At 39.3% G+C, this 22,315-nt stretch overlaps 1 protein-coding gene across 2 annotated transcripts in view; it reads left to right on the top strand.

The window, feature by feature from the left end:
• The first annotated feature begins 1,954 nt into the window (after nucleotides 1-1,954).
• The window catches only part of SNX13 (sorting nexin 13), a 92,041-nt gene continuing 71,680 nt past the window's right edge, over nucleotides 1,955-22,315 (top strand). For both annotated transcript variants that reach the window (XM_084897177.1, XM_084897176.1), the window contains exons 1-2: nucleotides 1,955-3,503; nucleotides 20,576-20,688. In XM_084897177.1, coding sequence (XP_084753303.1) covers nucleotides 2,850-3,503; nucleotides 20,576-20,688 — 767 coding nt within the window. In that variant the 5' untranslated portion in view covers nucleotides 1,955-2,849. The remainder of the gene's footprint in view (nucleotides 3,504-20,575; nucleotides 20,689-22,315) is intronic.

The following is a 22,315-nucleotide window of genomic DNA, read 5'->3' as shown; positions in this document are numbered from 1 at the left end:
CCCTGACCTCTTTTGTCATCCTTTCCTCTGTTAATTGGATTGGACACTCTGTTGGAGAATCAAACCTTTTGCAATGATAGACACAGATGTATCCTTATCATGTATTTCTTTAAGATGGATTGTTCTGTTTTGTTTTAAATTTCTGATTGATTGCCGAAACCGGTTTGGCTCAATGGATAGAGAGTCGGCTTGGGGACTGAAGGGTCCGGGTCTGATTCCAGTCAAGGGCATGTACCTTGGTTGCAGGCATATCCCCAGTAGGGGGTGTGCAAGAGGCAGCTGATCGATGACTCTCTCTCATCAATGTTTCTATCTCTCTCCCTTCCTCTTCGTACAAAATCAATAAAACATATTTTTAAAAAATATATAAATAAATAAATTTCTGATTGACAGCCAAAGAATCCAGCATCTCAGATCATCGTGTCTCAGGTTTCTGCTATAATAACTGATAAGATGTTTTTAAGACCACATAGACTAAAACTGCAAACTGTACCAAATTAGGTGCTTACTTTGTTTTTAAAAAAGCTAGCTGTTTCTGTGAGCATTCTTTCCCAACTATGTAACTCCTAAATCTCCATAACTCTCTGAAACTACATTCCGTATTTACTTTGTTGCTTCCCTTGGTAGCAAATAACTGTGATGCGTGCTTAAAATAGGTTTGCTTTTAACATATTTTATCTTTATTATCTCCCACTCCTATTACCACCACTGAAAATATATGCAGTGTGTAAGGTGAAGGGAAAGGTATAAGTAGCACATGACATACACTTTTCTCCATCAGTCTTAATGACAATAAGAGTAATTCCCCCGTAATTGCAAGAACAGAACATGCAATGACGATTTTTTTTTTTTTTTACATTAACCTTTCAACATTAGGATTTTTTTTTTAAAAAAAGAATAAATGTTAATTAGGCCTTTTCCTTTTGGGGTCTTTTAGGAAGTGATTTACCCATTCATTTAAGAAATATTTATTGTCTACTATGTGCTACTGCACTATTCTTGAATTCTAGAATAGGTGCTGAGGAAATACCTTAGAACAAAACAGAAAAATCCTGACCTCATGGAACTTACATTCCAATGGAAGGAAAACAGACAATAAGAAAAGCAGTATTTATGTTAGAAGGTATACGTTCTAAGAAGAAAAAAAACCCAAAAACTCAAGGGACTATGCTGGGGAAGGGCAGCATTTTAAATGAGATGGTCAAAGTAGGCTTCCTTGAAAAAGGTGATATTTGAGTGAAGATGGGACAGAAATGAGGGAGCTAGTCAGGAGGGTATCTAGTGGAAAGAGCTTTCCAGACAAAGAGAATATAGTCAGTGCAAAGACCCCAGGGCAAGAGGATTCCCTGTTGTTCCAGCAGCAAGGAATGAGGTCAGAGAGGTGACTGTAGGAACTTGGTAGGAATGTTTTCCAGGTCACAGAAAGTTCGCTGGCTGAAAAAGCTGGGAGCCGATGATTTTGGCTTGATCTAAGGACCACAGGCACACTTCTCAATGTCAAAAGCATATCCATGTCATGTTACAGGTGGATATCTCAAGCTGTGTCTATATCACCCTTAGAATAAAGTGAAAATGCCTTGCTTGTGGAATTGGAAAAATATGTAGAAAATTAAATATTAGGTCAGGCACCTAAATTACAGTTTTAATTCACTAGCTAGGATCTTAAATATTAATGAGTCTTCTTCTCTGTTTTATTTACAGGTTGGAAGAGTATCTTTTTCCAGGTTCCTGTTGTCTCTAGTTATCTCTTGGTTTCCCTTAATATCTCAGTCCAGGCAGTATTTTCCAATCTTATTTCCTATTCACGGTTTACTGTCACATTTTACCGGCAACACATTTTATTGTGATGCAGGGGCCAGAATTTAACTGGCCCAGAAGTATGGAAATTGTGCGTCGGAGGTAGAGTAAAACAACAAACCCTACTTGTCCTCAATTAGTAGAATCAAGTAAAATCAGGATTTTTCTTTAATTCCTGGCTCACTATGGAAAGGAACCATTTTGTTTCCTTGGTGAAGACACAACAGCATAGAATGAGTCACGTCATATTGAGTCAATTTCACTTTCCCAGGAGTACCAGCATCCAGGAAGGGGGATTGAGGTGGGGAGACGCTGGCAAAGGGGAAGGGACAAGCCGGCCTTAGTTTTGCAAAATGCCTTGTGTATCCCTTGCAAATATGGCATGGAAAGGTGTCTTTATATTAACTCTGGAAATATGGCATGGAAAGGTGTCTTTATGTCAACTCTGGAAATCCACGTCTCAGCTCCCTGGAAAAATGGTTTCTACAATTGGGCAACACACTTTGGCAGCAGGTCCAGGTCAACTAACACATTGGAGCCAGAGGCATGTTCAGATGGAGGGGCTTCTAGGCTCACAGCGTTTGTTCCAGGGTTTAGTCCCGAACCCCCGGTTCAGTCCCGAGGAAGTTGGGAATGTTTGCAATGACACCTGCTGAAGTCTGCTCACCCCGAAAACTCAAAAACATCCGGTCAAGAAGCCAGGGAAGCTGTAGAGATGGCTGTTAGCAAGCAGAAATAGCTTTTATTTACGCCCCCCCCCCCCCCCCCCCCGCCCCCGAGGTCCCCAAGCCCCCGCTGTTATGCAGGTGCTGGCCAATCAAGGGATCGGCGCCAGTCCCGCCGGTGGGGACCTGGGTGAAGATGATACGCCCATATCACTTCCACGACCTGCCGCGCACCCCAGTAGCGAGCGCGCCGAGGATCGGGAAGGACGCAGGGAAGTTTCCGTCCAAGTTTAGGGGAGCGCGTGGCGGAGCCGGGACAAGTTGCGGGTCCACATTGAAGTCTCGGACCGTGGAGGGAGCCGAACTCTCCGGCCGCCGCCCAGGGCCATGCGAAAGGACAGCTTTCCAACAGGACACCTGCAGCCCGCTCCCCGAGACCCGCGAGCTCCGCAGCGCCGTCCGCCCAGGGCCCGGCCTCCTCCGCCGGCCTCGCTGCCCCCCAGGGCCGGCCGCCCCCGGCGAGCGGCGGAGGACGAGCGGTTCCCGCAGGCGTGCGGCGCGCCGGCTCCCCGGCCGGCCTGGCGCGGGGCCCTCTCTCCACTCCCCGCGGCCGCTCATCGGCCGGGGCGCCCAGCTCCGGGGCCCCCGTCGTCGCCAGCGTCGCCAGCGTCGCCGCCGCCGCCGCCACTACCACAACCGGTGCCGCCCCGCGGGCCTCCGGACGCCAGTGTCCGCTCCCCCGCGCGCCGGCGCCATGGAGACCGTCACGAGACGCCGGCGGCTGCCGCGCCGGCCAATGGGAGAGCACGTCGCGGGGAGACGCAGACGTCGCTCTTCCAAGATGGCGGCGCGTCCGTCGCGAGCAGCCGGGCCGGGGGGAAGCCAGCGAAGCCGAGTCCAGCCGCCGCCCGGGGAAGGACTGAAGGGGCTGTTGCCGCCGTTGGCGGCGGCGCGGGCAGTTTCCGCTGCTGCTACGGCTGCTGCCATGCGGCGAGGCTAGGGAGGAGCTCACTCCCCCGGGGTGTAATAATGTTAACAGAGGTAAGCGGCGGCGGCGGCGGCCGGTGTTTACCTGGGGAATGGGGAAGGGGCCAGCCGGCCGGCCGGCCGGGCAGAGGACGGCAGTGCGCGCGCCGGCGGGCGGGCCGGTCCTCGGAGGCGGCGGCGCGGCGGGGATCCTACAAGTGCCCCCCGCGGGGCGCCGTGCTGACTCAACAAGAGTCCCGCCGCCGCCGGCCGCCGGCGCGCTCTCCCTTCGCAGTGGCCCCTGCCTTGCCCGCCGCCCGGCGGCTCAGGTCTCCCCTTCCTGCGGTCGCGACCTCCCCACCGGCCGCTTCCTTCGTGGCCTCCCCCTTCCACGCTGCTCGGTGGCATCGCGGGGTCTCCGCGTTGCCCACGGTTTGCTCGAGGTCTCTTCTCTTCCCCTTCCCTCCCCCGGGCCCGGCCTCCGCGGCCCGCCCTCCGCCGCCTCCCTCCATGCGCGGTCAGCATCCCGGGCTGGTCACTCGCCGGGCCAGCTGGTGGCCCGCCGCGCCCCTGGCCGCTTCGTGGTGGAGGGGACCTGCCCGTTCCCCCAGCGAGAGGAAGTAGGGCAGCCCCCCCCCTCCCACCCCGGCCACCTCCAGCCGACACCGTGGGAATAAATGAGAAAGTTGTGCTGGACATCCTTCCTCCCTCCTGATTGCTTGGGGTTCCCTGGGTCTCCCCCCCCCCCCCCTCTCTCTCTCTCTCTCTCTCTCTCTCTCTCTCTCTCTCTCTCTCTCTCTCTCACCTTTTCCTGGGACCTGAACTGGAACTGGGGCAGCTAGCTGTCACCAGCCAGTCAGTTTCCCTTCGTAGGGCCCAGTGTCCAGGGCAAAAAAAACACAGACTTTTTTTTTTTTTTGAGAAGTTGAGTTTTACTAGCTAGCAGTGCTGAAGGACGAAACGGACGGAGCCAGGCCCTGGACACCGTGAAGCCAGTGGTGGGGGGTGGTTGGTGTATGCTGCTGGTGTAGGCATCACTGAAGGTGCACATGCCAATGCTTGTGGGTTTAAGGAAATTACTTCAAAGCTCCTCAGCTGAAGTCCCGTGGGGATTCCGGGGTCAGCTGTCAGGCACCAGCTTGGGCATCTTTGGGGCTGAACTATGGACTAAGGGTAGGAAGCCATTTAAAGAGGCCATGGGGTGTATTTTTATCTGGGCCAAAAAGGGGAAGTAAAAATATATATATATATATATATATATATATATATATATATATATATATATGGGTAGAGGAGTGTGGGAATTTGAAAATAAAAGACTTCCTTGCCTTCTTTCCAACTGGGCTACCTCTGAGGAACTTCCTACTTGGGTGATTATGTGTTCTTAATAATCTATGCACAGAGCCTGGCCTATGATTTGTTTACCAAGTACTTTTGATTTTTAATTCATGAACTATTTATTTCTGGTCTTTGCTAGTTCACTCTGTATTTCTAAATCCCACCGATCTTTTCATTCCTGGAGTCTATTTATTTCATTCCCGAAAATTGTGGTATATCGTAAGCTTCTGTTGTCATTAGCAGTATCAGGTTAAAAAAACACACACACCACAAAAAAAAACCTTAGAAGTAGCAGAAGTTCTATTTTTACCTACAGTGTGATGTTTTGGTGGGAATAATTAGCCTTATAAGTTTCCACTGTTGTCTCTAATGTATAATCTTTTAGGAGATAATCTTTTGATTAAATTTGGCTTGGGTTAGCACGTGAACTCATTGTGTTTGCTAATAAAATAAATAGATTAGTGTCTTGATTTGGAAAGATTGAACTTTCTAAGCTTTTGTATTTTAAAATAATTTTGTTTCGGCGACATATCAGTGATAGTAGTAAGATGCCACTATATATAGTGCTCTCTGTGTACTATCAGGGGCATCGCTTATAAGAGGCAGTGCCAGGTCCCAGCGTTGGCAGTCTAGATAAAGTCTGCTAACCACTACACTGGAGTGCCTCTTTAGAGTAAGGTCTAGGTTAAATGGTACTTGGATCTCATCTGTGGTTTTAGTAGTCATCTTATAGATTATAAAACTGAAGTCCAGAGACTTGTTCAAGGTCAAGCAATTTCTAGTGGCAAAGGTGAAATTAGAACCCCATTTCCAGCTCAGTACAGAACTCTGATTTCTCAATGAGTAGTTTTCAGCTCTTTTGATAGTTTTTAAAAGAGGGCTACTTTCTTGTTTGATTATGGTCAGTAGATAAACTGGGAAAGTTATCATTACTTGAGAAAAACTTTTTGCTTTACTTCTAGCTTTTTTGTTTGTTTGAACAAGGCTCAGGAATAGTCCTATTTTGAAATATTTTAGATATACAAATTTTCTCATTGTTAATTGCTAAAAAATTAGTAGTGTGGGACCTCTTTTTACTGCTATCTTTTAGTGCTAACTTTAGATAAGAAAATTTTAGGAGATGTGATTTAATTTGTGTTAGGTATTAAAATGTATAATGAAAAACTGTATTTTGAAAGATTCTTATGTTCAACAAGCATATACTGTGCTCAGATTGTACCATCTGCTTGGTTCTTCTATATTTTGACATTGAAGTAGGTGATATTATCTCCATTAGCCCCATGAGAATACCAAGATTGAGAGTTTAAAGTGGATTGCTTGTTGTAAGTGGTGGAGCCAGCAGTCACACCTAAGTCCTCTTATTCGAAATTGTGTGCTGTTTTTGCGCTCAGTATGGAATGTATTATAAATTTTTGTGGCTGATAATCAGCAGTATACTATTTTTAGTTGTTTTTCTTTTTAACCAAGGTGGGGATTCCAAGTATGTAGACAAATAATAACATAGTGATAAACATTTATATGAAACTTCAGTTTTGCTTTTTGTCAAAGTAAATCTTTGAAACCTTTTCAGAAATGAGAAACCATGCAAGTGATTGACTAAGGGCTATATTAAGTTAAAAGAGAAAATTAGTCAATTGAGCAAATATGCACAATGAACTTTGAAACTTGAAAATATGATAGGTTAGTGTGAATTGAAAATACAGCTCCAAAAGGTCGTATTGCCTTTTTTTTTTTTTTTTTTTTTAATGTCTATTAAAATTTCCTCTCCTACTGTCTTTGGTCCTGTTAGGAATTCTTACTCTTAATGTTACTCCTATGATATTTGACAAAAAATTTGTCATAGTAGACTTGAAAGCTATTTGTAGGAAAATATAGGAAAGCTATTTGTAGGAAGATGTAGGAAAACATGCTAAATTTGTATTAATGCTCTGGAGGTTGTTTTTACATAAAAACCAATTACCAGCCTATTGACACTTGTCTTGTGCTTTTGAAAATAGTGAATAAAAATTGTAGTTATTTAAACTTAATACCTTGTTTCCCCCAAAATAAGACAGTGTCTTATATTAATATTTGCTCCCAAAGATGCACTAGATCTTATTTTCAGGGGATGTCTTATTGTTCCATGCGCTAGGTCTTATTTTTGGAGGATGTCTTATTTTCGGGGAAACACGATAGTTTGGGTTGTGTGCAAATGTGAGGCATTAGTTAATGCTAATTCTTGATTTTGTGATTAACAAATATGATACAGATGGGAAAAGATATAAACTGCAGCACTTTTATTTACGTATTTTATTTTTCTTATGTGTCCTAAGACAGGGAACCATAGGCAAGCCCTTGTAGTAGGAGGGTTAAACTGCAGCACTTTTAGAAGTCCCAGGTTAATAGTTGTTAAGGGAGTAAAATTTTGTGGCTCAAATAAATTTGGAATATATTTGCCTAAAGGAAGTTAAATGGATGTCTTTTCTGGAAAAGCTCATAGCTTTTGATAGGTGATTTACTTTCAAAGAAGGTAATAGAATTTGCATTACATTGCAAAGTTGTTTAACTTAATTGGTTTTGACAAACTCTGACTAATATGAAGAGTTATAGAATTTCTTGTATTTTATTTTAGGAAATCCTGATGAGTTGTTCATCAAGAAAGGGTTCTGGACTTGCAGGGATCTTTTACACACACACACACACACACACACACATACACACACACACAAACTAACAAGGAAAAGCACCTTAGGTCCATTGGCATTCAAAGGATGTTAAGAGCTAGAAAATGTTGTGAGGAGAGAGAACTTTGAATAAGGCAGTGGACCTCTCTTAACATACCATTTTTTATAAAAGTGGTTGAAATTGAGTGAATAAGCTGGACTCAAGGTAATGCATACTTATTTCTGTCAACGTATGATACCTACCACAGTAGTGAGGTAACACACAAACGATCTATATCTTAGACATTATAAGGATGAGTCCCAACTTATTTATGATGTGACATTAGGGAAGATGTTTGAACTTTGAGCCTCAGTTTCCTTCTGTGTAAAATTGCTTTAATAATAGCACCTTTCTAAGCTGCTCTCTCATTGTTGTGAAGATCAAATAAAATGAAATAAGGTATATAATTATTTATATTGGTATTAATAATTATACACATATCAGTGGTTAGTACATCAGGTTTTTCTCTATATGCCTTGTTCTAATGTCAATTCAAGGCCTAGGTTCTGTCTAGCTTTATGGTTTGCTAGTTTCTCAGTTGTGGGTGGATCCCAGGAGAAAGGTGTGCCTTGATCATTGGTGTAATTACAGGGGAGGTGTTGTAGGCCTCAGGAATGGCAATAGGTGGCTGAGTGGTGGGGTCAGACCTGACCTGGGTGTAGCAACTTAAGTACTTGGGTTCTGGCTAGGAAAGAATTCAGAGTGGAGATCCAAACTGTAAGAGAACATTTATTTGGTAAATCACAGAAGTAGAAGAAGTAATTCCTAAAAGAAATGAGCTTAGGAAACAAGTTATAGAGGTAAAGTATGGAGCTTGGGAGTGAGGAACCTAATGGTAACTTATCTGGAGCAGGAAGCAGGTGGGGGGGTGATAAGGGGAAAGGGAGAGGGAAAGAAAAAGGCACTGGTGTATTCCAGGGGAGGAGAGCGCACAGGGTCCTTGTCCTAAAGGTTTTAAGGGTGGAAATTTTAGGGTTGGTCCCAGGGGAAGATCCTAATAGAATATTCAGCAGTTTTCCAGGTGTGTGCTTTTACAGTGGTGGTCTCCAATCATTGATTGGCGGGCACCAGGGTGCTGAGGTCAGCCTTGGCTGGACCAGAAATACAAGGGAGGCATAGATATCAGCTCTAGGAAGGGAAGGTCAGAGGATCCAAACCACAAGTCCAATGATATGCTAGGGGAGGAAGAGTCACCTGGAGGTGTGGTCCCACCCTACAATTGATAGTCCTAGTTAGGCTCCTGGGGCTTTCCACCCTAGTGACTTTCTATACCTAGCCCATTCGTCCTTGCTCTGCTCTTGTCTGTCTTAACTGCCTACCTCAGGAGGCAGGGAGTAGACTTCAAAAAGAAGTGAAAGGAAAAAAACAGACTGAGAGTATGTCCTGCAAACTAATAATGAGGGTGGTTTGTTGTGTGGCTGGTAAACTGATGCCAAAGAATTTCTGAAAGAGAAATTGAGTGTTAGCAATGATTTGTGTGTATATATTAATAAATATTTATAGGAAATAATTTATTTTTAACCAGCCCTGGTAATTCTAAAAATCCCAGTACCATTCTTAAAAGGAGAAGCTGTTGTTCAGGATGATTTTTATAAGGCTTTAGTTATGATTTGTACTGGACATTAATTTGTGTGAATTAATTTGTTCACCAAACACTAACACACAGTGTAGTAGGCACATGCTAAGTTCTGCTGCTGAAGTGGTGGGTCAGACCTAAAACCTGTTCTCAGGTAAATTAACTATCAATTAAATTGTGCCAGCTTGGCTATCATTCTACTGAAGAGTTGATGTCTTTTGTCAGAATAAAACAAATAATTAAAAGGTGAAAATGAAGAAGAAAAGGTAGGAGAATGTAATTAAAAGGTAATTGCTTATATTAGTTATATAATTCCAGGTAAACCTACCAGTTTGGATGAGATGGCAGCTTCTTAAAACTGGAGTCAGCTTATCTCTGTTTCTGTATTTGCACCAAGCTAATTCACAGTGTGGCATGAAAGAAAAAGTGAGACTGGAGAAGAAAATCTGTGAATTTATCATTTTACTGAAAACCCCCAGCTGAATTCCATTTTCCTGGTGAAAGTTATACTTGGTCCCCACCCACCTTTCATTTATTTGTTTTTTTTTCACTTCTTCCCAACTTGAATGTTAACTCCTGAAGATGGAGCTTAAAAGTTGTATTTCCAGTCCCTGGAACAGATTTGGATGCTTAGTAGTCCTCACTCAGTATCTGTTGGATGAAGGTTGAGTATTTTCTGTAGTAAAATTAAGATAAAAAAATTTACACTGTCTACAGTAAATTTAAACTATCACATTAATTATCCTTCAGGGATTATTTATTATCAGTGTCCATTAGACATTTTTTACTAGTGCGCTGTGGTTTAATAATGTGTTTGGGATCACAAAACACAAAATTGACAGAAAAAATGAATATTAAACTTTTAGTTAGAATGGAAGCCTCAAATTTTTCTATAGGAAAAAATCTGATTAGATTGTTGTTATTATATAATCAGTTATAAATGCAGGAACAACTTGGATTTTATCTTGTATCTTGTGCTGTTTAAATTTTATTATGATTTCATGTGTACCACTTAATAATGTATTCCTAAACTAGATAAACTGAAAGCTTTGTTTATAATAATATGGCTGATTTTTGTGGCACTCTATTGAATGTTTCAGTTTGTAGCCTTTAATGTTATTTTGAAAGTTGCAAGTATGAGTAAAAATTTGGTCATGGATTTCAACAAGTTGGAGGCACATTTTCGAGGAGTGCAGCTGCTACCACAGTCTCCCCACTCAAGTGCCTCTCGGTGTTGCATTATTAGGTAATTTCACCCATCTGCAATTCCACTGCATGTTTAGAAATAATGTGAGCCGGAAAAGTTCAATAGTAATTTCTGTGTTTAACTGTGAAAATTAAATTGTTCTAATGATCTTTAAATTAGTCCCAGAGACTCATATATATCAAGTGGAGTAATTCATAATTGTGGGCTTATTGCACTGTTTTCTCCAGTTTCCCGAGGGACCTTTTTATTCTGATGCCTCTGTGAGATCCCTAAAGTGAATTTTGCTTTGCTTTTGACCTTAGCCCTGCATTGTTGAAAGACTCCTTGGATGTTACTCTATTTAAACCTGAATTCCTTTTGCTCCTGGATCCCTGGGGCTATTTTTAGCCTGGCTGTGCTTTGGCACATGAGTATGTGATTCTTTGTATTGTGACTTTTATTTTCGGGCTAGAGTTGTATGACAACATGCATGTGTGGAGAATGGCTTTTAGATTCACCATCATTTCAGGCCTGGAAATTATAAAACTGATTTAACTTGTACAATTTTAATGAAAGAGTTAAGTATGAAGTAAAATTTCATCTCATTTTAGTTATCACATAAATTTTTGGAAATAATGGTCTGATTGTAAAGTCTTATTTGCTCTTCAGTATTTCTTTAAATAATAATATTGTAGTTTAGAATTCTTGATTTCTCTTCCTGAGTTTGAGATGACATTTTGTTCTCAGAATTTTTCTCAGCATGTTTGATCAGTTTGCAACTATTAATAAAAGCAACTATTTTTATATCCAATGTTATTTTACTTACTAACATTTGATGTTTTTTTTTGACTAATAGTACCTAAGTGCTCAACAGTTAAAACCGTTGCAATATTCTAGTCCTGGTAAAAGTTAGCAGAGTAAGAGTGTTGTAGGTGGTGGGAATGGCACAACAGGTATTTGGGTGCTGGCTAGGAAAGAATTCGTCCAGACCCAAACTGTAAGAGAACATTTATTTGGTGAATTACAGAGGTAGAATGGGCTAGAGGTAAAGGAAGGACCCTTGGAGCTAGGGAGTGAGGAAGCTAATGTTAATGTGCCGGGGGGGGGGGGGGGGGGGGGGGAAGCAAGGGCATACTCCAGGGCTAGAGAGAATGCACTGGGTCCTCCATCCTAAGGATTTTAAGAACAGAGATTTTAGGGAGGTCCCAGGGGAAGTTCTCAATAGAATATTCAGCAGTTTCCCAGGGGTGTCCATTCAGGGTTGTGGTCTGATTGATTGGCAGGCAACAGGGCAGAGGGGACATTTTTCAGTGGAGCTGGTCCTGATGTCAACATGATTGGTATTGTTGCTTCTCTGGGAGTGGAGCTGAAATACAACTGAGGCATAGATGTTATCTCTGGGGAGGAAAGATCAAGGGGTCCAAACATCAGGACCAGGACTATACTGGGGCAGTAAAAGTCACCCAGGAGGCAAGGTCCCACTCTATAATTGATTGTCCATTGCTAGGCACCTGGGGCTTTTCACTCTGATGACTTCTGTCCCTAGGAGAGAGAGAAACATCAATGATGAGAGAGAATCATTATTGGCTGCCTCCTTCACTTCCCCTACTGGGATTCATCTAGCAACCCCATTTTGTAACTGGTCAAGGTACATGCCAGGGTTGTAGGCTAGATCCTCACTGGAGGTGTGTGTGTGTGTGTGGGGGGGGGGGGGGTGGGCATGAAGTAGTCAACCCATCAATGCTTTTCTTTTCATCCATCTTTCTCTCTCTCTCTCCCTCCCCCCCCCCCCTCTCTCTCTCTCTCTCTCTCTCTCTCTCTCTCTCTCTCTCCCCCCCTTTCTCTTCCTCTGAAATCAATAAAAATATATCTTTAAAAAAAAAAAGTCCAGCTGGTGTGGCTCAGTGGTTGAGCATCAACCCATAAGCCAGGAGGTCATGGTTATTAATGGTTAGGGCACATGCCTGGATTGTGGGCTTGACCCCAATGTGGGAAATGCAGGAGGCAGATGACCTATAATTCTCTCTCATCATTGATGTTTTTATTTCTCCCTCTCCATTCCTCTCTGAAATCAATAAAAATATATTTAAAAATAAATAAATACACAAAAATAATAAAGTATTTATAATACAGTTTTGGTTTTTAAAAAATATATTTTATTGATTTTCCACAGAGAGGAAGGGAGAGGGATAGAGAGCTAGAAACATCGATGAGAGAGAAACATCGATCAGCTGCCTCCTGCACACCCCCTACTGGGGATGTGCCCGCAACCAAGGTACATGCCCTTGACTGGAATCGAACCCGGGATCCTTCAGTCCGCAGACCGACGCTCTATTCACTGAGCCAAACCGGTTTTGGCGATATAATACAGTTTTTGTTAAAAACATTACAAGCTTCTTGAAAAGTAAATCAGTGCAGAAGTGTATTTAGTAAAAAGTAAAGATTGGCTTTCTCCATTTTTTAACAGTCTGGGTACTTCCATACTGTTCTTTTTTAAACACATATGAGAGAATTTTCATTCAATTTTAAAAATTACTCTTAAAGATAGTGATATGAATTATCTTTTCCTACTTTGATAAGTTTCTCAATTGTTTACTTAACTTTTCCAGTAGTATTTATTTATTATATTTTATACTCTTCTCCCCGTCCCTCTGTCCTGTGAATAGTATTTGCTCAATGAGTTGATTTGATACAGACCAAGAGCATGTGGAACTTAAGTGTTAAGATGCCAATTAATTAATGATCAGAAAGGAAGATAAACTGGTGAAGATTATCACTGGAAAAGGAATCTCGGTTTATATAACATTGATTTTGATGACGAATCCGAAGATCTGTGCATTCAATAATACTTACTGACTATATGTGTCATATGTTATACTTGGTACTAAGAATACACCATTGAACAAAGCATATACAATTTATGTCCTCATGTGACTTATGGCATATAGTATATGCAGGAAAATAAACAGGCAATTACAGTATAATGTAATAAATGAGGATATTGGCAATGAGGAACCATGTAGTCTAGTCTCAATAGGGAAGTGAATATACTAGAAGAAGTGGGTAAGATAAGGAGAAAGTAGAAGAATCTAGTGTCTACAACTATGAGTTGTAAATGAAAAATAGAGGCAGATGATGTAACTAATGTAGAACTGGAAGATTTTAATTTTCCAATTTCTCATTCAGAGAAAAGATATGATGAAGTTAGAGTGTGGTCTATAGTGCCTAAAGTGGAATTACATGAAAGATGGTGGAGATGAAATGCTTATGATATTAAAAATGGACTGTTGGATGTATTACCCTTACATATGTTGAAATAATTCAAGGAACTTGGGATAGAGAAGAATGTTGTGTATCACATGTCAAGAGTTTTGACTTTGGAGATCAGTGGTTTTCATTATGATTGCATATTGTAATTACCTGGAGAACTTCACACACTACTAATGCTCCATTCTAGCTTTGCTGCACAGTGGAAATTCTAATGGCTAGCTCCCATCCCTAGCTATTCTGATTTACTTTGTATGGAGTGTAACCTGGGCAGTGGGATTTTAAAAATGTCCCCAGGCACACTTCTAATGTGTAGGAATTGCACAGGGAGGGCTTTTTACAGGAAACTGAATGGGAGCTATGGTTGGGACTGTGATCCTACATCATGAAGTTGAGAGGATTGCAGGAGAAGCAGCTTTTACTTAAAGCAAACTGAAAAATTTGAGAATACTAATGCATTTGTTTTTTTGGAACAGAGTAAACTTAGAGGGAAGCCTTGGTAGGGAGGGAAACAGTGGGAAGTTAGAGGAGGAAAAAGCAAGAACAGTAGAGTGGTTAGAGTACAGAAGAAGACTAATAAATTTAGCTCTTGGGGGTGACCAAAGATAACAGGGCATATTGGTCTGGAAAATAGTTTCAGTCATCCCATAGTGTTTGATAGATCTTAATGGGATGAACTTCGTTGAAAGTCCTAAACTTCATTGAAAGTCCTAGCCTTGTACCCTTCTCTTTGTTAAGGGATTTGGATTGATTGTGAAAGTGGTTGGATCTTCAAGACCCATGGAGAAGCCTATAGTTCCAGGCTGAAGTGGATAGACGCCCCTCTGTTTTGACACCAGCAGGCTGAGACTGGAGTGTCAAGGCTTGGTCAGTTTTGCATAGGATAGCTCTCTGCTCACTCTGACATGCTGCTTGTGAGAGTTTGACACTGCTGTACCTAACAAAGCCTTTACTGTTTCTTTACTTTTTACACTATGCTTTTTAGGAACAATTTTAATTGTCCAGTTTCAGATTTCTAAATGACGACTGATAGGTGTCATTTTTTACATGTATAATAATTATATTAAATTTAGAAAAGTGAAAAGGGACCTTATATATTACCTAAGCAAACTTCTCTTATTTATTTATTTATTTATTTATTTATACATTAGAAATTCATGCATAGAGAATCAAAATGAGTTTCACAATGAAACTGCTCAGCCTAGATTAGAGTATAACTGTATCTGAGCCTAGAAATTTACAATTGTTAAACTGATTCAGATTTGTTTTAAGAATAAATTAACTCATTAATTTGATGTATAACTCAATTTTTTTGAACTTGTAAACTTGGAAAATGAGAAGAACAGCAGTCATCACTCACCAAAGTACAACAGATTTAATTTTCTTTTAAAATTAAAGTGAGCTTTTTAAAGTATAATACAGTCTTCAAGTGCTACCTTAGTTTTGCAAATAAGCTTTAAAATCACCTTTGAATGGAGAATTATTAGTAAAAAATTTTTAATATAACTTTGGTCAGGATAAGATAAGTAGTAAAGTAGTAAATTTGGTAACAGGTTGATGTAGAAATAAGAAAATTATACACTAAGTAAAAAATAAGACTTTTACATGATTATAGTATATCTTGTTAACTAGTAGTTAAAACCCACTGTTCTTACTAAGCAAATATATGCCATGATTAAAGCTCTCATACTTACTTTTCAAATATTTTTTTATTGATTTCAGAGAGGAAGGGAAAGGGAAAGAGAGAAACATCAATGATGAGAGATAATCATCAGTCAACTGCCTCCTGCACTCTCCTCCCCTCCCTCTGCCACTAGTGATGGAGCCTGCATCCCAGGCATGTGCCCTTGACCAGAATCGAACCTGGGACCCTTCAGTCTGCAGACCTATGCTCTTTCCACTGAGCCAAACCATCCAGGGCAAAGCTCTTAAACTTTTAAAAATTTGGTGATTTTGTATACAGTGGCCTTATTTCATGTGTTTGAATTACACAACAAAAGGTAACTTTTCTAGGCTCTGACACCAAGTAGATGGATCATGGGGGTTTAGGCTATATCAGAAGGATGCTTTAAAAATTAATTATTTATTTGAGAGAAAGAGAGTAAGGAAGAGAGGGAAACAGAAATAGTGTTTAGGAGACGGAGGAAGGAAAGGGGGGAGAGAGAGAAGAGAGAAGAGAGAAAGAGAGAGAGAGAGAGAGAGAGAGAGAGAGAGAGAGAGAGAGAGAGAGATCAAACTTGAAATCTTGGCGCATCCAGAGAAAGAGAGAGAGAGAGATAAATATATATATCAAACCCGAAATCTTGGCGCATTCAGAGGACACTCAAATCAACTGGTTTCCCTGGTTGGCGCCAGGGTACTTTTTAACAGCTGGGTTAAGTCCTGCATTTTTATATGTATCTTAATTTCTTTTAAGCTAGGAGTAGTAACAGTAATTAGCCTAACATTGATCATTGCATCATGGACTCATTTACTCCCCACAACAACCACATGATAGAGGTGAGCAAATAAAGGTGATTATACAACTAATAAGTAAAAATGAAAGGTGAGATTTGCACTCTGACTTCTCTGACTGCAGAGTTCATACTTTTTCAGCACTATGCTATACTACCATGTATATTTCTTCTTAAGTTTTGAGAAGTGAGAATAGGATACGTAGAATGCTTGGTACAATTTTAGCTTTTACAACTTTTTGTGGTATAGTATTGTGAATACAGTTTTGTGGACCTAGAGGTTAATTTGGGGAGAGTTTTAAGTATGTCATTTTTCTTAGTTCTAAACCATTGGTTGGCAAACTCAGTCAACAGAGCCAAATATCAACAGTACAACGATTGAAATTTCTCTTGAGAGACAAATTTTTTAAACTTAAAACTATATAGGTAGGTACATTGTTACTAACTTAATTAGGGTACTCCTAAGCTGGCCTTTGCTAAAAACTCAAGGGGCCAAAGTGCCGCATGTGGCTCGAGAGCCGCAGTTTGCTGACCACTGTTCTAAACGATATTGGTAGCATGTTAGATTGGAAGAATCACAGGCCCCACCCTAGACATCCTGAAGCAAAATCGGCATTTAAAAACCTAAAAGTTTGAGAATGTCTGCCTTAGATGATGTTGAAGGTTTCTGCCAAATCACAGTTGGTTAGTCAGTGATTCTAGAACACTAGCCAGTGTGGATATTTCAGTGTTTATTATATTTAGAGAGGAAAGTGGTAATCTATCAAGAATTACTTTGCTGTAAATCATTGTAATGTAGATTTATTCTTGGTTTTGTTTTGGCTTTCATTTTAAGTCAGCTGCTGAAGTAATACCTGTTTGGATTTGTAAAAGATTTCTGACATAGCACTAAATTGTCCTAAATTTTATCCTGTATTATCTGAGGAAATAATGATAACTTAAGCTTTTAAATGGTATTAAGGCAAATTATTTTTTAAAAATATATTTTTAATGATTTCAGAGAGGAAGGGAGAGGGAGAGAGAAATAGAAACATCAATGATTAGAGAGAATAATTGATCTGCGGCCTCCTGCATGCCCCCTACTGGGGATTGAGCCTGCAACCTGGGCATATGCCCTTGATCGGAATTGAACCCAGGACCCTTTAGTCTATAGACCAACATGCTTATCTACTGAGCCAAACCAGGCAAGCATTTAAATAAATGAGGCATGTGGCCTGCTGGCCTTGAGTTTGACATGCTTGGGGGCAAAGCAAATGTTTTCTTAATCTCTCCAAGTAAGATTATAATTTCAGGCAAATACACACACACACACACACACACACACACACACACACACAGTAGAGGCATGGTGCACAAATTTGTGCACGGGTGGGGTCTCTTGGCCTGGCGGACAATTGGGGCCGATCAGGGCCAATAGAGATTGTCCGGCTGGGGGAAGGGACCAAAGGAGGTTGGTTGGGCAGGGGGAGGGACCCTGGGAGGTTGGCTGTGAGGGCACACTGACCACCAGGGAACAGCTCCTGCATTGAGCATCTGTCCCCTGGTGGTCAGTGTGTTGTCATAGCAACCATCATTTAGGATTTTATGGTAATTTATCATAATAGTTGCTTAGGCTTTTATATATATAGATGGGAACACTAAGAACAACACAAAGCTTTCTTATTTTTGAACAGTTCCCTATTCTAATATTTCAATGAGCAGATTACCTGAGCAAATGAGCACCAAACTTGCTTGATTGGAATTGGTTAATTTTATTAATTTCTAGAATATGAAAATTTCTCTCAAACTTAATTTAGGAAAGGGTTGTCTCAAGATTAAAAAAAAAAAAAAAGTGACAGTACTGACTGTCTGTTCACAGTTAAATCACTACCATGGTAGGCGTTTACAAATATTTGTTCAATTAATGAATAAAATTTTGTTTTTGGTGAATTTGCCACTGTTTTCAAGTGCATAATATAATTACAAGATTCTGAAAGGATTTTTTAGACAGTTGAGCATCTCCCCCATATTAACTAATTGTTGCATTAAATAATCTTCCCCATATTAACTTAATTGTGTGTTTTTTTTTTGTTTTGATAAGTTTTTTAATTGTGGAAGGTATGATTCAAGTAAAAGAACAAATAAATCATTTATGAAGTTTAACAAGTTAACTGCCATAAGCGTCTATAGACAAAGGGGCAGACCTTTTTTAATATAATTAAATTCAAAATACCCTGGCAGTTAACTGGTTAAAAAGCAAACACCTCCTTAAGAAGCAGAATATTACTGAGTATTTGAGAAGGCCCCAAGTTGTCCTATTGCAAGCTCTCTTCCTTTATCCTCAGAGATAGCCACTTTGCTTGGTTTTTTTTTTAAACCTTCGAATATATCAGAATTTATCCTTAATTAGTTTTTTAACTTTGGAAAATGGACTTGCAAGCATAAATCTTAACTGTGTAAAGAAAGAGTAATATTGCTACTATTAGATCAAGTCTCACTGAAGGAGGTAGGTTGAATAGTCTTTCTACTTTCCTGAGAGTTAACAAGAACTCTTTTTAGGGAAGTCCATGGATAAGACTTTGAGTGAATCCTGGAAAATAGTATCTGTTTCCCATAGTTGGACACCTGGCGCTACTGTGGTACCAGTCCTATATAGAAGAAGTAAAAAAAACCCAAAACCCAGAAAACCAAAAACATTGAGTGACATAAAAGAAGATAAAAATAAAGGGAAAAATAGAAGAATCAATATTATAATTCTCTTTAAATCTTGTCCAAGATTTCTGTTCATATATCATCTAATATTTGAAAGCTTCTTAGATAACTGGATAAAGTTGCTTTATTTTTTTACCATGATGCTTATCCCCATCTTACAAGAACTATATAGTTACTTATTTATTTGTCTTTTTCCCCTTTCTGAATGTAAACTTAAAAAGATATGTGTATATCCTACACCCAGAGTGGAGGATGGCAGAGCCCTAACTGTCCCAGCCCACTTCTGCTTCCATTCCCTTTTCAGAAGATCAGGGAGGGGGAAACAGGTCAAAATGATATGCCTATGAAGAAAGTGCCGCATGTTTAGAAATACTGGTAAGAAAAGTTTGTACTACAAGTGGGAGAGAAACACCATCAAGGGGATCTCCTGTAGCACAAAGGAGGTCACTTTCTGTTTCCCTTTCTAACAGACCAGACTTCTGGATTAGGCATTTTGGCTGCATATGGACTAATAATTGCAAGTCCACAATAAGAGCCCAATTCCAGCTACAAAATTTCTTAATGGCAATGAATGATGTGATTGTTCCTTATAATCCTCTGAATGGGAAATTTCACATTTTTCCCATCTAACCCCAGAGGTGGGAGAAGCAGGTCTATGACATTTCCAGGCTCAGACCAAATGGCAGTTCTTGGACTGCAATCAAGTAATCACTGCAAAGTAGTTCGCAGTAGCAAGAAATTACATCCAGATTTTCATGGAGATTACTGTAGGATATAGAGTAGGAGCATGAAAGCAGTCAAACCTTGTGCTTTAAAAAAACAAAAACAAAAACAAAAAAACAACAAATGAGGGCATGCTCATCTTTCTCCCCTTATTGAATGTAGACTTATAAGGATATGTTTTATTCACTGGTTTCCCCAGCATCTAGAACTTACAGCACATAGGAAGCATTCAATGATTGTGAATGAATGAATGAATGAATGAATGAATGAATACAACTGTCCTTTCTCTCCTAATTCATAGCATTTACTGTCTATTGCATAGTTTTTGCTCATTAATTTTGTTCAGCTTAGCATCTTATAATGCTTTGTATTATTTTCTTTTGGTTCAGTGTCTAATTGTTTCATTCCTATAAGACAGTCGTCTTTGTGCTCCTTGATGGAGAGAGACAAGTGCTTCCCTGTATACCTCACAGTGCAAGACAGATGGATATAACTTGTTGAATTGAATACATTTATTTATTTATTCATAATGACTTAAATTGCTAAAATCCAGTTTGCCTTCAACAAAAGTATTTTTATTGGAATCTAAATGAAATAAGGGTTTTTGTTGTTTTTTTAATTGTGGATAATTTTTGGAGATGTTTTGTTGCGCTCATGATAAATTTTGCTAAGTGGAAGTTGGAAGTTTAGTGATTATAATTTTACAAATTTCTATATACAGCTTTCAGTGAGATATGGATTTCTTACATGGAAATTTTAATTTAAAAAGTTATACTATAGTTATATTTTAACTTAGTTTTGAAGTGAAGCATTCAAAATAAGCACAAATTTAGTCTACATTTTACATATGCTTTTGCATATATAAATATACAAATGTTTTTATAAATACATTATCATTTCTCATATTATTTAACAATGTGTGTAACTATTTAATCTTGTACCTTTATATTGTCACTAGATTTTAAAAAAATCATTCCTGATGTTCTATGAATAAATCTCTTCCTGCATTCAGGTTTTGTATATCATTTCTTGGAGGGAAATTTCCAAAAGTGTACTTAACACTTTCAAAAGTAAATATTTTAACAGTAATTAAAACAGTACTATAAATGTACAAAAGGAGAAATTTAAAACTGTGTATAAGTTTTCTTGGTTCTTTTATAATTCCTATTTATTTTTTAAAACTTTTTTTTTTTTTTTTGCTTTATTTCAGACAAGTCTGTCCATATGGGGATGGGGAAGCCTTGGCGTTGTCCTTTCTCTAATAACCTTTGGACCCTTTGTAATATTTTATTTGGCATTTTATATCCTCTGCTTTGTTGGTGGGTAAGTATAATCAGTGATAATTTTGCAATTCATGTCATGTTCTGTTTTTCAAAATTGAAAAAAAACCCCAAGAGAAATGGAAATATGTTTTATTATGAATGCTGTTTTTATAAATTGTTTTTTCTAAAGTTTAAAAGTAAAGTTGAGACACTTATAGAAATAAAATTATTTGTGCCAGAAATATGGTTAGTCATCTTCAAAAGTAAAATAAAATTGTTAACGATACAAACTTTTTTGTGATAAATTTTTATGATTTTTTAAAATTCCTTTTGGTATTACTCCTTTAAGGTTGAAATTACTTTATTATAACAGTAACAAGATAAGTTATATTGAGATAACACATCAACTTTTACTTGGAGATACTACTTGGTGTTATTGATTAGACTTCAGACAATAATGTTAATTGCTTTTCTTTTGTTTAAAAAAATTCAAACACCTGAATTTTCAGTTTTTTCTTTATGGTTAATTGGTTTGCAGTTTATACTTTTTACCTTACCTTGATAAACCTTTAAAGAGAGGTTTCAGTCATGATTTTGTATAGCTTCCCATGCAGAATATTTGATATCAGACATTTAAGAGAATGTATAGACGAAAAATTCTTGTTTTAGGTATTCTAACCAGCTTAGCTGAAAAGTGCATTTTGTTTATATATGTGTGTGCATATATATATATATATGTGTGTGTGTGTACACACATATATAGATGATACATTTCTGCAATCATTTGTGAAATAAATACCTATGAATTCTTTTAAAAATATATTTTGAGATTCCCCAAATTTGGAGGAGTTATTTGATCTATAGGTTTAAAGGACTTCGCTGAATTGAATAGCATTTATAAACTGTGGCCTGAATGTATAAGATACTAAAGGGGTGGCTTCTGAATATATCAACTACCTATTACCTCTTTCAGGATATGGGTTTGAAAGTAATGCATAGACATTTTTATAGGGAGTGCACCCCTGACTGTTGAACAAGTGAGAATTAATTAAATGGCTATTCATAAAATTACTTTCTATTTTAATTTTAGTATTTTTATTAGAATTGATTAGATATGGCAACTGTGTATTGAACAATTAAGAAATAAGTGATAGGAATCAGATAAATAGAGTCCTGAATATCTTTATTGATTATAAAGATGATTGAATACTATAGATCTGTAGCCATTTGGCTTCTTAATTACATTCCTTAGTCCTAAGTCTAAGCCAGAGCAGCAGGGTTGCATAGCTGCATGGTTGCACCTTTCCCGTGTAGGGTCATAACTGCTTTTACTTTTTGGAAAGGAGATTGTCTTGAGGTGTTTCTTTGAAAGAAGAGATTTCTTCTATTTCACTAATTGAATAAGTGCTTGGCAAAAGTGAAGGAGAAGGATTTCCCAATACTTCAGAGAAGAAGGAAATTTTAGGATTACAGAGGAAGGTAGGATCCCTAGGATCCCTTGGAAGATGGAGAATTACTTCTTTTTGACTCTAGGGGTGTCGAACTCAATCAGAGAAGGGGCCAAAATCTAAAATCCAGCCTAAATCGCTGGCCGAATGGTTTACTGAACAGTCATAAACTGACAATGTCATAAACTGACAGCGGAGTGCAGTGATGACAGCGCTGTGCGGGCCACATTGCAAGGCCTG

This window comes from Pipistrellus hanaki (assembly GCF_964339955.1).
Source record: "Pipistrellus hanaki genome assembly, chromosome: 10".
In the NCBI taxonomy this organism is placed as follows: domain Eukaryota; kingdom Metazoa; phylum Chordata; class Mammalia; order Chiroptera; family Vespertilionidae; genus Pipistrellus; species Pipistrellus hanaki.
The sequence above is the reverse complement of the archived record's forward strand: the minus strand, read 5'-3'. Positions and strand labels throughout refer to the sequence as shown.